The sequence below is a fragment of the Oncorhynchus gorbuscha genome, unplaced genomic scaffold (genome assembly GCF_021184085.1).
Source record: "Oncorhynchus gorbuscha isolate QuinsamMale2020 ecotype Even-year unplaced genomic scaffold, OgorEven_v1.0 Un_scaffold_3492, whole genome shotgun sequence".
In the NCBI taxonomy this organism is placed as follows: domain Eukaryota; kingdom Metazoa; phylum Chordata; class Actinopteri; order Salmoniformes; family Salmonidae; genus Oncorhynchus; species Oncorhynchus gorbuscha.
In genome coordinates, this window is record NW_025747713.1 from 30661 (window position 1) to 48064 (window position 17404).

Below are 17404 nucleotides of genomic sequence, written 5' to 3' on the forward strand. Positions count from 1 at the left end.
ATTTGAGCCAGTAAAGTGGGCTTTACTTTTCTTGGTTAGCGGAATGATTTTTGCTTCCCTCCAGGCCTGAGGGCACACACTTTCTAGTAGGCTTACATTGAAGATGTGGCAAATAGGAGTGGCAATATCGTCTGCTACTATCCTCAGTCATTTCCCATCTAGATTGTCAGACCCCGGTGGCTTGTCATTGTTGATAGACATCAATATTTTTTCACCTCTTCCACACTCACTTTACGGAATTCAAAAGTCCAATTCTTGTCTTTCATCATTTGGCCAGATATACTTGGATGTGTAGTGTCAGCGTTTGTTGCTGGCATCTCATACCTAAATTTGCTAATGTTACCAATGAAAAATTCCTTAAAGTAGTTGGCGATATCAGTGAGTTTTGTGAAGAATGAGCCATCTGAATCATGATGGAGCCGAGTTTGCCTTTGTTTCACAAATGTTAATTTAAGGTGCTCCAAAGCTTTTTACTATCATTCTTTATATCATTTATTTTTGTTTCATAGTGTAGTTTATTTTTTTATTTAGTTTAGTTACATGATTTCTTAATTTGCAGTACCTTTAGCCAATCAGTTGGGCTGCTAGACTTATGTGCCATACATTTTGCCTCATCCCTCTCAACCATACCATTTTTAAATTCCTCATCAATCCAAGGAGATTTAACAGTTTTTACCATCATTTTCTTAACTGGTGCTTATTAGTAACTGGAATAAGTAGTTTCATATGTGTGTCAAGTACAGCGTCTGGTTGCTCCTCATTACACACTACAGACCAGCAGCGTCTGGTTGCTCCTCATTACACACCACAGACCAGCAGCGTCTGGTTGCTCCTCATTACACACCACAGACCAGCAGCGTCTGGTTGCTCCTCATTATACACCACAGACCAGCAGCGTCTGGTTGCTCCTCATTACACACCACAGACCAGCAGCATCTGGTTGCTCCTCATTACACACCACAGACCAGCAGCGTCTGGTTGCTCCTCATTACACACCACAGACCAGCAGCATCTGGTTGCTCCTCATTACACACCACAGACCAGCAGCATCTGGTTGCTCCTCATTACACACCACAGACCAGCAGCATCTGGTTGCTCCTCATTACACACCACAGACCAGCAGCATCTGGTTGCTCCTCATTACACACCACAGACCAGCAGCGTCTGGTTGCTCCTCATTACACACCACAGACCAGCATCGTCTGGTTGCTCCTCATTACACACTACAGACCAGCAGCGTCTGGTTGCTCCTCATTACACACCACAGACCAGCAGCGTCTGGTTGCTCCTCGTTACACACCACAGAGCAGCAAATATTCTTTACATCACTACGATCATCACTGAATCACTACGAAACTTATTGTGTGAGCTCTTATACACTATATTAGGCCCAGCCTTTGGAACTTTTGTTTTTCCTTAGATATGGCTACTGTATTGGGGATCACTACATCCTATGCATTTGAATACTGCTTTAAAGCAATCCTCCTCCCGTAAATCAATTACTCGACTATTCAAGCAGAAATCTGTTTTTAGCCTCTTCGAGAGACATGCTAAGCCCTGTACTCCCTCTACTTACAGCACTTTGCTTCGCCTCCTAACTATGACCGCAGCACAGCTGTGCTAAAAAAGTTGTTTTGCACGCCCTCTCATGTACAATTGTTTTAGTATTACAGGCTGTAGGGCTGTATAGAGGTGTAGGGCTGTATAGAGGTATAGGGCTGTAGGGCTGTATAGAGGTATAGGGTTGTATAGAGGTATAGGGCTGTAGGGCTGTATAGAGGTATAGGGCTGTATAGAGGTATAGGGCTGTAGGGCTGTATAGAGGTATAGGGCTGTATAGAGGTATAGGGCTGTATAGAGGTGTAGGGCTGTATAGAGGTATAGGGCTGTATAGAGGTATAGGGCTGTAGGGCTGTATAGAGGTATAGGGCTGTAGGGCTGTATAGAGGTATAGGGCTGTATAGAGGTATAGGGCTGTAGGGCTGTATAGAGGTATAGGGCTGTAGTGAATAACTTATTGGTGGTTATATAATAACAATCAGTATTATGGGCTGTATAGGGGTATAGTGCTGTATAGGGGTATAGTGCTATATAGGGCTGTATAGTGGTTTGGGGCTGTATGACTGTATAGGGGTTTAGGGGTATAGGGCTGTATAGGGGTTTAGGGCTGTATAGGGGTTTAGGGCTATAGGGGTTTAGGGGTTTAGGGCTGTATAGGGGTTTAGGGCTGTATAGGGGTTTAGGGCTATAGGGCTGTATAGGGGTTTAGGGCTGTATAGGGGTTTAGGGCTATAGGGCTGTATAGGGGTTTAGGGCTGTATAGGGGTTTAGGGCTGTATGACTGTATAGGGGTTTAGGGCTATATAGGGGTTTAGGGCTATTTGTAAGTCGCTCTGGATAAGAGCGTCTGCTAAATGACTTAAATGTAAATATAGAGGTTTAGGGCTATATAGGGGTTTAGGGCTATATAGGGGTTTAGGGCTATATAGGGCTGTATGACTGTATAGGGGTATAGGGCTGTATAGGGGTTTAGGGCTGTATAGGGGTTTAGGGCTGTATAGGGGTTTAGGGCTATAGGGCTGTATAGGGGTTTAGGGCTGTATGACTGTATAGGGATTTAGGGCTATAGGGCTGTATAGGGGTTTAGGGCTATAGGGGTTTCCGGCTATAGGGGTTTAGGGCTATAGGTGTTTAGGGCTATAGGGGTTTAGGGCTATAGGGGTTTAGGGCTATATAGGGGTTAAGGCTGTATAGGGGTTTAGGGCTATAGGGCTGCATAGGGGTTTAGGGCTATAGGGGTTTAGGGCTATAGGGGTTTACGGCTATAGGGGTTTAGGGCTATAGGGGTTTAGGGCTATAGGGGTTTACGGCTATAGGGGTTTAGGGCTATAGGGGGGTTTAGGGCTATAGGGGTTTAGGGCTATAGGGGTTTAGGGCTATAGGGGTTTAGGGCTATATAGGGGTTAAGGCTGTATAGGGGTTTAGGGCTATAGGGCTGCATAGGGGTTTAGGGCTATAGGGGTTTAGGGTTATAGGGGTTTAGGTCTGTATGACTGTATAGGGCTGTATAGGGGTTTAGGGCTATAGGGGTTTAGGGCTGTATGATTGTATAGGGCTGTATAGGGGTTTAGAGCTGTATAGGGGTTTAGGGCTATAGGGCTGTATAGGGGTTTAGGGCTGTATGACTGTATAGGGCTGTATAGGGGTTTAGAGCTGTATAGGGGTTTAGGGCTGTATAGGGGTTTAGGGCTGTATGACTGTATAGGGCTGTGTAGGGGTTTAGAGCTGTATAGGGGTTTAGGGCTATAGGGGTTTATGGCTGTATGACTGTATAGGGGTTTAGAGCTGTATAGGGGTTTAGGGCTGTATATGAGTTTAGAGCTGTATAGGGCTATAGGGCTGTATGACTGTATAGGGCTATATAGGGGTATAAGGCTGTAGGACTGTATTGGGCAGTAGGACTGTATTGAGCTGTATAGGGCTGTATAGGACCGTAGGGCTGTAGAGGGCCGTAGGGCTGTTATAGAACTGTAGGGCTGTATAGGACCGTAGGGCTGTATAGGGCTGTATAGAACCGTAGGGCTGTATAGGGCTGTATAGGACCGTAGGGCTGTATAGGGCCGTAGGGCTGTATTGGACCACAGGTCTGTATAGGGCCGTAGGGCTGTATAGGGCCGTAGGGCTGTATAGGGCCGTAGGGCTGTATAGGGCCGTAGGGCTGTATAGGACCGTAGGGCTGTATAGGGCCGTAGGGCTGTTTAGGACTAAAACAAAATGGCTTTTTGTTTTATAATAAGACCAGGATTGAAACAAATGCACTGTGTGGACATCTCACTGTACTGAACAGTCCAGAGCAGTGGGATGGCCACGGCGACACAGTGTGGTCTGTTTGAATTTCAGCAGTATTAAAGGGATAGTTCATTTGAAATATAAAATACACATTTCTTTCCTTAGCCTGAAAGCAGTATATGGACAAGGAGAGACTGCAATATGTACCAGTATTAACTACCTACAAACATCCTACTGTATGTTACCTGATGTATTTTCTCACATAAAATCATAGGAATTGTTAACTGAGAAATACTCTTTTCAATTTCATCCCTCGCTCCAGATGAACTGCTGGGATATTCCGGAGATTTTGGGAGTGGCGTGGGATGGGAGGATGAGGAAGAGAAGGAGGAGAACGGAGAAGAGGCGGAGGAGGAGGAGGAAGAGGGGGAGGCAGACGACGGAGGATACATCTGGTAGAAACTGAACCCAAACGGAGAACCTGGTCAGGATGGATCCACTGGCCTACAACTACAGGGATGATGGCTGAGGCTTGCGTCCCAAATGGCACCCTATTCCTATGTAGTGCACTACTTTTGACCAGGTCTCATAGGGACACCCATAGGGGGTCTGTCAAAAGTAGTGCACTATATAGGGAATAGGGTGTCATTGGGGATGCAAGCATCTTTGTCTCCTAACAGCAAAAGATTTGGGGATTTCGGGGCATGGGATTCTGTCTCTATTGTCGTTGATCTGGGGAGTGGGAGGTGTGAGGGGGGGGTACAGTGGTGAGATTGCTAGTTTTTGTCTTAAATATGTGAATTATTGCTTCATTCTTTTCTGTTTTGTAAGCAAGGGAGTGTTCTGTTTCACCGTAGAGAACTATCATCTGATAATCTGGCCATCAAATGTTACTGTCAGAAATGCATCTAGTGTCATACATTTATGTTCCATTGTGAACAATTGCTTGAATATTGAAATCGCAGATCTGCTAAAAATGGAACGGATTGAGACCTGAGACAGTGGAAAAGGGGTCAATATTTACCTGGTTGTGTTGTCAAAATCAGAGATGCTGCGTATATAAATCCTGTAGCTATGATCTATGAAGCAGGACAACGAGACTAGACTACTCTGGTTATAACCCAAATGGTACACTGTTCCCTTTTATAGTGTACAGCTTTTTATCAGGGCCTGTAAAGCTCTGGTCTGAAGTCGTGCACTATACATGGATTAGGGAGCCACTTGGGATGCAAGCCTCTCTTTTAGGAGGTGATTCCACTACTGAGAGAAATTATTATTTTTCTCTTAAACGTTTCTTAGCGAAGCATATTTCTCGGTTCTCTTTTGACGCGAATGTCGTCAAAGTAACGTTGCTCATTGGATCATTTGTGAAAATGACCGTGTTTCGTGCATTATGGGGGTGAATACAGGACTGAGAAACAGGCTTGTTATTCAAGGAAGGCTTTTGTGCTACTTTATTGCTAAAAGGTATAACTGATGTACACGGCTCTCTGCGGTCTATAAACCTTTAAAAACTATATATATATATCGATTAACATAGACACAAGAACTACTAATATCTCTTATGAAACTGCTTTGGGAACTTTGTTTCTTTTTGTGTTATTTCAACTCAAAACTTGTAGAATGTATATTACTTGTCCCGTCAACCTACACCACCAAGGGTAACATCCCAAATGGCCCTCTATGCCCTATATAGTGCACTACTTTCTATCCAGGGCTCATACAGACTCTCTGGTCCAAAGTAGTGTACTATATAGGGAATGGTATTCCATTTGGAATGCAGACACTACCTTATCCTATGGGAAGTCTGTAAATCACTTCAAAGAATGTGTCAGTCGATGTTCTATTCTCAGTCTTTATTTTGGTGTTTATAAAACAACGTGTATGCTACTTGAAGTTCTGTGTGTATACTTGAAATCTCACCGTTAGATTGTTTTCTACGAGTATATTGTTGCCATTATTATTCCATCACTTCAGTTGTTTTTAGTATATTGCACGTTATAGTGAACATGAATGTACTTCTCCTAGGCTGAGCACTTTACTATTAAAGGCATTGGGCCCCAAAACCTCTTGCATTTTCAGTACTACTTTACAAATAGCATCTCTCCTGCAATTTTTGTAAGATTTGGGAGGTAAAATCTCTGAATCCTTTGTGACGTGACTTCTGTTGAATAGTTAGAAATATAGTGATGTGTACTTGTATGTGATCCACAAAATGACTGACAATGGAGAGTGTAAAAACAAACTCAACATACATGGACAATTAAAGGATCCTTTATTGCCAAGTCCCTGTCACCTAAAATGGACGTTTATGTCAGAGCTGAACGTGGAGACAGGTTTTCATTTCATTGGTCCTAAACTGCCTCCCGACGTCAGGAAATGAAACTGCACTCTCAACAGTATCGACCCTAGCTCAGTGGTCGCGACCCTAGCTCAGTGGTCCCGACCCTAGCTCAGTGGTCCCGACCCTGTTGTCCTTGTGGCGCGACAAGCAGAAGAGGACACCACTGTTGTCCTTGTGACAGGCAGAAGAGGACACCACTGTTTTCCTTGTGACAGGCAGAAGAGGACACCACTGTTTTCCTTGTGACAGGCAGAAGAGGACACCACTGTTGTCCTTGTGACAGGCAGAAGAGGACACCACTGTTGTCCTTGTGGCGCGACAGGCAGAAGAGGACACCACTCTGGAAGCAGATCAATAATGTACGCCTACAGGCTCAAAGTGCCATTTGCCACCTTTGTCTGCATCCCAAATGGCCACCCTATTACCTTTATGGTCCACTACTTTTGACTAGGGTCAATAGGGTTCACTTTATAAAGAATAGGGTGCCATTTGGGACTCATTCTCTGAGCTACATCACCAACAATACTCTGATATAAACCTAAAGGAGACCAACAATACTCTGATATAAACCTAAAGGAGACTGAGCTACATCACCAACAATACTCTGATATAAACCTAAAGGAGACCTAGCTACAGCACCAACAATACTCTGATATAAACATAAAGGAGACCAAGCTACATCACCAACAATACTCTGATATAAACCTAAAGGAGACCGAGCTACATCACCAACAATACTCTGATATATGTAATATATAAAGCAGACGCTTTTACCAAAGACTTACAGTCATGTGTGCCAACAATACTACCCTGACAAGCACCATACCAACTGAGCTACAGAAGGACCATATAATATAATATATATGCCATTTAGCAGACGCTTTTATCCAAAGCGACTTACAGTCATGTGTGCATACATTCTGCGTATGGGTGGTCCCGGGGACGAACCCACTACTCATGCTCTACCAACTGAGCTACAGAAGGACCCATATAAACCTAAAGGAGACCAAGCTACATCACCAACAATACTCTGATATAAAACCTAAAGACCGAGATACCAACAATACTCTGATATAAACCTAAAGGAGACCGAGCTACATCACCAACAATACTCTGATATAAACCTAAAGGAGACCAAGCTACATCACCAACAATACTCTGATATAAACCTAAAGGAGACTGAGCTACATCAACAATACTCTGATATAAACATAAAGGAGACCGAGCTACATCACCAACAATACTGTGATATAAAACCTAAAGGAGACTGAGCTACATCAACAATACTCTGATAAACCTAAAGGAGACTGAGCTACATCACCAACAATACTCTGATATAAACCTAAAGGAGACTGAGCTACATCACCAACAATACTCAACAATAATAAAACCTAAAGGAGGCTGAGCTACATCACCAACAATACTCAACAATAATAAAACCTAAAGGAGACTGAGCTACATCACCAACAATACTCAACAATAATAAAACCTAAAGGAGACTGAGCTACATCACCAACAATACTCAACAATAATAAAACCTAAAGGAGGCTGAGCTACATCAACAACAATACTCAACAATAATAAAACCTAAAGGAGACTGAGCTACATCAACAACAATACTCAACAATAATAAAACCTAAAGGAGACTGAGCTACATCAACAACAATACTCAACAATAATAAAACCTAAAGGAGGCTGAGCTACATCACCAACAATACTCTGATATAAACCTAAAGGAGGCTGAGCTACATCACCAACAATACTCTGATATAAACCTAAAGGAGGCTGAGCTACATCAACAACAATACTCTGATATAAACCTAAAGGAGGCTGAGCTACATCAACAACAATACTCAACAATAATAAAACCTAAAGGAACTGAGCTACATCACCAACAATACTCTGATATAAACCTAAAGGAGGCTGAGCTACATCAACAACAATACTCAACAATAATAAAACCTAAAGGAGGCTGAGCTACATCACCAACAATACTCTGATATAAACCAGATACATCAACAACAATATCAACAATAATAAAACCTAAAGGAGACTGAGCTACATCACCAACAATACTCAACAATAATAAAACCTAAAGGAGACTGAGCTACATCACCAACAATACTCAACAATAATAAAACCTAAAGGAGACTGAGCTACATCACCAACAATACTCAACAATAATAAAACCTAAAGGAGACTGAGCTACATCACCAACAATACTCAACAATAATAAAACCTAAAGGAGGCTGAGCTACATCAACAACAATACTCAACAATAATAAAACCTAAAGGAGACTGAGCTACATCAACAACAATACTCAACAATAATAAAACCTAAAGGAGGCTGAGCTACATCAACAACAATACTCAACAATAATAAAACCTAAAGGAGGCTGAGCTACATCACCAACAATACTCTGATATAAACCTAAAGGAGGCTGAGCTACATCACCAACAATACTCTGATATAAACCTAAAGGAGGCTGAGCTACATCAACAACAATACTCTGATATAAACCTAAAGGAGGCTGAGCTACATCAACAACAATACTCAACAATAATAAAACCTAAAGGAGGCTGAGCTACATCACCAACAATACTCTGATATAAACCTAAAGGAGGCTGAGCTACATCAACAACAATACTCAACAATAATAAAACCTAAAGGAGGCTGAGCTACATCACCAACAATACTCTGATATAAACCTAAAGGAGACTGCGCTACATCAACAACAATACTCAACAATAATAAAACCTAAAGGAGGCTGAGCTACATCACCAACAATACTCTGATATAAACCTAAAGGAGACTGAGCTACATCACCAACAATACTCTGATATAAACCTAAAGGAGGCTGAGCTACATCACCAACAATACTCTGATATAAACCTAAAGGAGACTGAGCTACATCACCAACAATACTCAACAATAATAAAACCTAAAGGAGACTGAGCTACATCACCAACAATACTCAACAATAATAAAACCTAAAGGAGGCTGAGCTACATCACCAACAATACTCAACAATAATAAAACCTAAAGGAGACTGAGCTACATCACCAACAATACTCTGATATAAACCTAAAGGAGACTGAGCTACATCACCAACAATACTCAACAATAATAAAACCTAAAGGAGACTGAGCTACATCAACAACAATACTCAACAATAATAAAACCTAAAGGAGGCTGAGCTACATCACCAACAATACTCAACAATAATAAAACATAAAGGAGGCTGAGCTACAGCACCAATACTCTGATATAAACATAAAGGAGACAGAGCTACATCAACAATACTCTGATATAAACCTAAAGGAGAGGGTAGAGATATGCTATGATGCACTCTTTGGAAGTTGCATGATAACAGCCCTGTACCGAAGATTATATTTAGAGTTAATGGCTCAGTTATACAGTATTTGCAAATACTGCTCATCTCAAACATACTTTATTATCACACGTAGATTAGAAGTGTGGATGTGTAGCATTTGCAATTTAATCTTTACAGCCTTAGAACAAAACATGACAAGTGAGGAATGATTGTTAAAAATATTTATGGAATTTCTCACGTTAAAATGATCCGAGTTATCATAAGTACATCCAGTAATAATGTCTATGTGCCAAATGGCAACCTATACTTTATAGTGCACTACATTGGACCAGGGTCAAATAGGGCTTTGGTCAAAAGTAGTGCACTATGTAGGTAATAGGGTGTTATTTGGGATTACAAACCTGCGTGTTTTGTCAGCTCCAGGATAATGAATTGTACAAAGAAAGAGACCATCTCCATTTTACATTATTTACAATGAATACAGAAATGTTAATGGTACTCAATAGTTAAATACTGATATACAGCGTTGGGGGTCAGTTTCATTTCAATTCAGGTAGGAAACGGAAACTCCAATTAAATTGTTCCTCATTAAAAAAGCTTTGAGAATAAATGTGAATATCAGTTTAGTTCCTGAATTGAAATGGAACTGAGCCCAAGGCTGGCTGATATAAAGGCTGTTAATTCCCAGAGATTCAGAGCTACAGACGTACTCTCATATCATTGTACTGATAGTCAAGAAGTACCTGCAGCATTTCAACCATAGATTTGTCTGAATCACAAAGCCAATACTTCACATCATGGACATCATAAATCATTTCAATAAATGACCAACACAGCAGACAGGAAATGTGACAAATAGATCACCAAAAGGCTGAATCAGACTGCCGAAACACTCCCTCTATTTAAACTATAAGGCAGTATTAGCCTACGTGGCTGGAAGTACCGGTTCCCATTAGTTCATTCTGATAATAAATAATAATCAACTAAAATATGTCAGTGATGGCCATTTCAGATTCAAATTAAATTGACATCAAGATAATAAGAAATGTTGCAAATGACAGAGGCTTAGAATGACAAAGAAGATTTACCAGTAGGCCTAGAAATTAGAGGTCGACCGATTAATCGGAATGGCCGATTAATTAGGGCCGATTTCAAGTTTCAGATTTTTATGAAAATCGGTATTTTGGGGCGCCGATTTGCAGATAAAAATAAAAAAAACATTTTATAAAATTAATTATACGTTTATTTAACTAGGCAAGTCAGTTAAGAACACATTCTTACTTTCAATGACGGCCTAGGAACGGTGAGTTAACTGCCTTGTTCAGGGGCAGAACGACAGATTCTCACCTGTCAGCTCAGGGATCCAATCTTGCAACCTTACAGTTAACTAGTCCAACGCAATAACGACCTGCCTTTCTCTCGTTGCACTCCACAATGAGCCTATTACGCGAATGCAGTAAGCCAAGGTAAGTTGCTAGCTAGCATTAAACTTATCTTATAAAAACAATCAATCACAAGTTAACTACACATGGTTCATGATATTACTAGATATTATCTAGCGTATCCTGTGTTGCATATAATCTGACTGAGCATACAAGCATACAAGTATCTGACTGAGCGGTGGTAGGCATATTTGTGCGTTTTGCCAGCAGCTCTTCATTGTGCGTCAAGCATTGCGCTGTTAATGACTTCAAGCCTATCAACTCCCGAGATTAGGCTGGTGTTACCGATGTGAAAAGGCTAGGTAGTTAGCGCGCACTAATAGCATTTCAAACGTCACTCACTCTGAGCCTTCTAGTAGTTGTTCCCCTTGCTCTGCATGGGTAACGCTGCTTCGAGGGTGGCTGTTGTCGTTGTGTTGCTGGTTCGATCCCAGGGAGGAGCGAGGAGAGGGTCGGAAGCTATACTGTTACACTGGCAATTCTAAAGTGCCTATAAGAACATCCAATAGTCAAAGGTGAATGAAATACAAATGGTAGAGAGAGAAATAGTCGTATAAATACTATAAAAACTACAACCTAAAACTTCTTACCTGGGAATATTGAAGACTCATGTTAAAAGGAACCACCAGCTTTCATATGTTCTCATGTTCTGAGCAAGGAACTTAAATGTTAGCTTTCTTACATGGCACATATTGCACTTTTACTTTCTTCTCCAACACTTTGTTTTTGCATTATTTAAACCAAATTGAACATGTTTCATTATTTAGTTGAGGCTAAATTGATTTTATTGATGTATTATATTAAGTCAAAATAATTGTTCATTCAGTATTGTTGTAATTATCATTACTACAAATAAATCAAGAAAAAAAAAAAAATCGGCCGATTAATCGGTTTCGGCTTTTTGGTCCTCCAATAATCGGTATCGGCACTGAAAAATCATAATCAGTCGACCTCTACTAGAAATATCTGGGACGTGTTCATTTTAGGGCCTGCAACGGAAAACATTTTAAAACATTTTGCAACTGAAAACGAAAATGATTGTTTCCATTGTCCAAGTGCCGTTTCAGTCCATTTTCATCCGTTTGGTGCCTAATGAACACGACCCAGGTCAGCGAACAGGACAGGGCATGGACCAAGAGCCCTATTCAAACTGGTGCCCAGGCTATCTGGTGTTTCCTTGAGTAGTACGTCACTCAAAGCATGCAAGTGGGATTTCTTTTTTAAACCAGCCTTGATCGAATAGGGCCCAAATATCTATTTTTAAACCAGACTTGATTGAAAAAGGACCAATATATGTATTTTTAAACCAGACTTGATTGAAAAGGGACCAATATCTATATTTTTCAACAAAACCTCTGCCAGAGCTGTGTTAGTAGAGTAGCATAGCCTTTTTTGTTAAGATTAGCATTGCAGTGGCCACTGATGGTCATTCCGCTTTATTGCTGCATACCATGGAATGATGGCAATGGCGGTCTCTTGTTGTGGCCTGTTACAATGTACCTGCATATCATGGCACTATAGCCATTCATTCATTAAACTGTAGTAGGACAAACATTACATCACTACTACAACCCCCCCCAGGTCTATTTTATGTAAACATCCCAAAGTCACTAGCAAAATAGTTTGCATACGTCTTTGGCTGAGTGCATTGAAGGCAATAGCTGCGTGGACAATTACAATTGATCTCACACCCCCGGGACGCGTACCAAATGTCAACCCTATTCCTATTTAGTGCACTACTTTTGACCAGGGTTGGCACCCTATTCCCTATTTAGTGCACTACTTGTGACCAGGGTGGGGGCATAGAAAGTATGGGTTCTCTGAAGTAGTGCACTATATAGTCAATATGCTGCCATTTGGGATATACACGCCATGTATAGAAACAGAATCAGGTCAAATGGACTCCGCCCCTAAACTTTAGATGACCTTCTATTCGATGTGATTGGAACTTGGGTCTGTTGGGATATTCCTGCTCAGTCTATCTATCCTCTTTCATGTCCTCTTAGTGATAAGAACATCTTATTCTAGGTAGGACTGCTATGTACAAGCATTTGTACCGCCACCATTCACATAAATATCCTTATCATTTATAATCTATTTCATTTAAAAACTACTTGGTCCTTCATGTTTCAGAAATAATTGTAAAAGTTCACAGTATACCTTATAAAGGTTCTACATTGGTACAGGTCATCTTCCGTATACTGTAGCTTGAATTGCAGCTATGATCAAATCTGTTGGGGTAGAACCGGATACTCTAATTTACACGCCAGAGAACGGGGTCGACGTTATACTTAACTAATGGACTTATTAGTATTACACGCAAACCCATCTTGAATCTTGTGACCATGAACCACTTTTAAAAGTTTGCATAGATAGAAACCTTTAAAACGGACCAATTAATGCTGAAATTGACAGATGTACTCAATCAGAAAGCTGATTATTGGGAGCTTCACATCTTTCCACATGGGGGAGGGGAGGAGGGGGTAGACGATATGGGCCATTTCATTTGATAGCTTATCTTCTTCATTCCCCCCAGAAAAATGGGAGTCCGTTTAGTAAAAAAGTGCTGCCTAGATGTCAGTCGATGTATTGTGCCAGCCACCTGAAGCCATCTCCATAGCCCTGCTTCTTCAGGACACTGCACATGAAAATCTCCAGAGGTCGTGCCTGCAGCTCCTTCACCGACACGTTACCCTGGAGAAGAACAACAGGAACGAGCTGTTATAAAAGACCAGTCCAGCAACACGTTACCCTGGAGAAGAACAACAGGATCAAGCTGTTATAAAAGACCCCTCCAGCAACACGTTACCCTGGAGAAGAACAACAGGAACGAGCTGTTATAAAAGACCAGTCCAGCAACACGTTACCCTGGAGAAGAACAACAGGATCAAGCTGTTATAAAAGACCCCTCCAGCAACACGTTACCCTGGAGAAGAACAACAGGAACGAGCTGTTATAAAAGACCCCTCCAGCAACACGTTACCCTGGAGGAGAACAACAGGGTCAAGCTGTTATAAAAGACCACTCCAGCAACTTCACCTTTTTTTCTGCTGAAAAACATTATCCCAAGTCTAAATATCGTAATGTACACACACTTAAGGTTTTTAAAAAAAGAAGAATAAGAATGTTTTACCCACTTGTGCCATACAGTGCATTCAGAAACTATTCAGACCCCTTGACTTTTTCCACATTGTTAGGTTACAGCCTTATTCTAAAATGGATTCAATTATTTGTTTTCCTCATCAATCCATCTCTACCTGCACATTCATCTTCTGCCGATCTACCGTTCCAGTGTCTAATTGCTATATTATAATTACTTCACCACCATGGCCTATTTATTTCCTTAACTTACCTCATTTGCACTCACTGTATATAGACTTTTTGTTTTCTTTTGTTCTACTGTATTATTGACTGTATGTTTTGTTTATTCCATGTGTAACTCTGTGTTGTCGTATGTGTCAAATTGCTACGCTTTATCTAGGCCAGGTCACAGTTGCAAATGAGAACTTGTTCTCAACTAGCCTACCTGGTTAAATAAAGGTGTTCTCAACTAGCCTACCTGGTTAAATAAAGGTGTTCTCAACTAGCCTACCTGGTTAAATAAAGGTGTTCTCAACTAGCCTACCTGGTTAAATAAAGGTGTTCTCAACCTGGTTAAATAAGCCTACCTGGTTAAATAAAGGTGTTCTCAACTAGCCTACCTGGTTAAATAAAGGTGTTCTCAACTAGCCTACCTGGTTAAATAAAGGTGTTCTCAACTAGCCTACCTGGTTAAATAAAGGTGTTCTCAACTAGCCTACCTGGTTAAATAAAGGTGAAATTAAAAATAAATTTAAAAATACACACAACAATGCATAATAAAGCAAACAACAGGTTAAAACATTTTTGCAAATGTATATAAAAATAATTAATTAAACTTATTTCCATAAAGTATTCAGACCCTTTGTTATGAGACTTGAAATTGAGCTCAGGTGCATCCTGTTTCCATTGATCATCCTTGAGATGTTTCAACAACTTGATTGGAGTCCACCTGTGGTAAATTCAATTGATTTGGAAAAGACACACACCTGTCTATATAGGGTCCCACAGTTGACAGTGCATGTCAGAGCAAAAACCAAGCCATGAGGTCGAAGGAATTGTCTGTAGAGCTCCGAGACAGGATTGTGTCGAGGCACAGATCTGGGGAAGGGTACCAAAAATGTCTGTAGCATTGAAGGTCCCCAAGAACACAATGGCCACCATCATTCGTAAATGGAAGAAGTTTGGAACCACCAAGATTCTTCCTAGAGCTGGCCGCCTGGCAAAACTGACCAATCAGGGGAGAAGGGACTTTGTCAGGGAGGTGACCAAGAACCCAATGGTCACTCTGACAGAGCTCCAGAGTTCCTCTGTGGAGATTGGAGAACCTTCCAGAAGGACAACCATCTCTGCAGCACTCCACCAATCAGGTTTTATGGAAGAGTGGCCAGAAGGATGCCACTCCTCAGTAAAAGCACATGACAGCCGCTTGGAGTTTGCCAAAAGGCCCCTAAAGAGACTGACCATGGGAAACAAAATTCTCTGGTCTAATGAAACCAGATTGAACTCTTTGGCCTGAATGCCAAGCATCACATCTGGAGGAAATCTAGCACCATCCCAACGGTGAAGCATGGTGGTGGCAGCATCATGTTGTGGGGATGATTTTCAGCGGCAGGAACTGGGTGACTAGTCAGGACCGAGGGAAAGATGAGCGTAGCAAAGCAGAGAGAGAGATCCTTGATGAAAACCTGTTCAGGACCTCAGACTGGGGTCCTTCCAACAGGACAAGATGCTAAACACACAGCCAAGACAACGCATGAGTGGCTTCAGGACAAGGCTCTGAATGTCCTTGAGTGGCCCAGCCAGAGCCCAGACTTGAACCCGATCAAACATCTCTGGAGAGACCTGAAAATAACTGTGCAGCCACACTCTCCATCCACCCTGACAGAGCTTGAGAGGATCTTCAGAGAAGAATGGGAGAAACTCCCCAAATACAGGTGTGCCAAGCTTGTAATTCATTTGGCCAAATTTCTAAAAACCTGTTTTTGCTTTTGTCATTATATGGTATTGTGTGTAGCTTGATGAGGAAAGGCTCAGTGGAAGTGTGGTGGTATGAATACCTTCCGAAGGGCAACTGTACCTGGATAACCTATTGAGATGAAGCTTTTGTTAAGTAAAATCAGGTGATAAATGAGGTGAAAATAGACTGGAGTACCAATAGCATTTTCTACAGCATGTCTAAAGAACATGAATACTGTACGCACACACACGCACACACACGTCATTCAGACACACACACACACACACACACACACACACACACACACACACACACACACACACACACACACACACACACACACACACACACACACACACACACACACACACACACACACACGTTAGTTGTGTTATACACTCATCTGAAATGGACTTTAAAAAAGATAATGACAATAATAATAATAATGATACAATAATAATAATAATTATATAATAATAATGATACAAATTCCACAGGCTACATCTATCTCTATGCTTACCTTTCCAGTGCATTGTCCATCGAGAACGAAGGCCTGCCTCAGTCCCCCTTCACTGATGGCTTCAGGACGGTCTATCTTGTTACCCAGGACCAGCACAGGCACAGAGAGGATGGTCTCATCTGCTAACAGGGCCTGAACACACACACACACACACACACACACACACACACACACACACACACACACACACACACACACACACACACCACACACACACACACACACACACACACACACACACACAGGAAAGAGGTTGAGTAATGAGACAGAGGGGACAGTGAGAATGTTTGTTGTGGGCCCTGGTGTAAACCTGCCTCAACTGGGCTGCCTCAACTGGGCTGCCTCAACTGGGCTGCCTCAACTGGGCTGCCTCAACTGGGCTGCCTCAGCTGGGCTGCCTCAACTGGGCTGCCTCAACTGGGCTGCCTCAACTGGGCTGCCTCAACTGGGCTGCCTCAGCTGGGCTGCCCTCAACTGGGCTGCCTCAACTGGGCTGCCTCAACTGGGCTGCCTCAACTGGGCTGCCTCAGCTGGGCTGGCTGGGCTGCCTCAACTGGGCTGCCTCAACTGGGCTGCCTCAACTGGGCTGCCTCAACTGGGCTGCCTCAACTGGGCTGCCTCAACTGGGCTGCCTCAACCTGGGCTGCAGGGGTTTTGTATGCATTTTTCACAATGAATCTTCATTTTTATGAATTAGACACATTGTGAGCAGTGGAAGTGACCTACATCAAGTTCGATCTTGGATTCTGTAAGGCGGTCGGGTCGGCACAGTCAACCAGAAAGACAACTCCATTGATAGCCGGCAGGTAGTTCTTCCAAACTCTTCTAGCTGTGAAAGAGACAGAAGATGTAGCACATGAGGTAAAGTGTCAAGATGCTGACCAAACCCTAGAATGACAATGTAAATGAGTCCAGATGCTGACCAAACCCTAGAAG

General features: G+C 42.0%; 1 protein-coding gene and 1 pseudogene across 1 annotated transcript in view; one reads left to right on the top strand and one right to left on the bottom strand.

Moving 5' to 3' along the window:
- The window catches only part of LOC124027701 (testican-2-like), a gene marked incomplete at its 5' end in the record, with an annotated part of 35228 nt that extends 29366 nt beyond the window's left edge, over positions 1–5862 (top strand). The window contains one exon of the mRNA XM_046340071.1: positions 4112–5862. Within this exon, the coding sequence (XP_046196027.1) occupies positions 4112–4248 (137 nt within the window). The remainder of the gene's footprint in view (positions 1–4111) is intronic.
- A 7609-nt stretch (positions 5863–13471) lies between these two features.
- Positions 13472–17297, bottom strand: LOC124027700 (annotated as a pseudogene).
- Between the last annotated feature and the right edge of the window lie 107 nt (positions 17298–17404).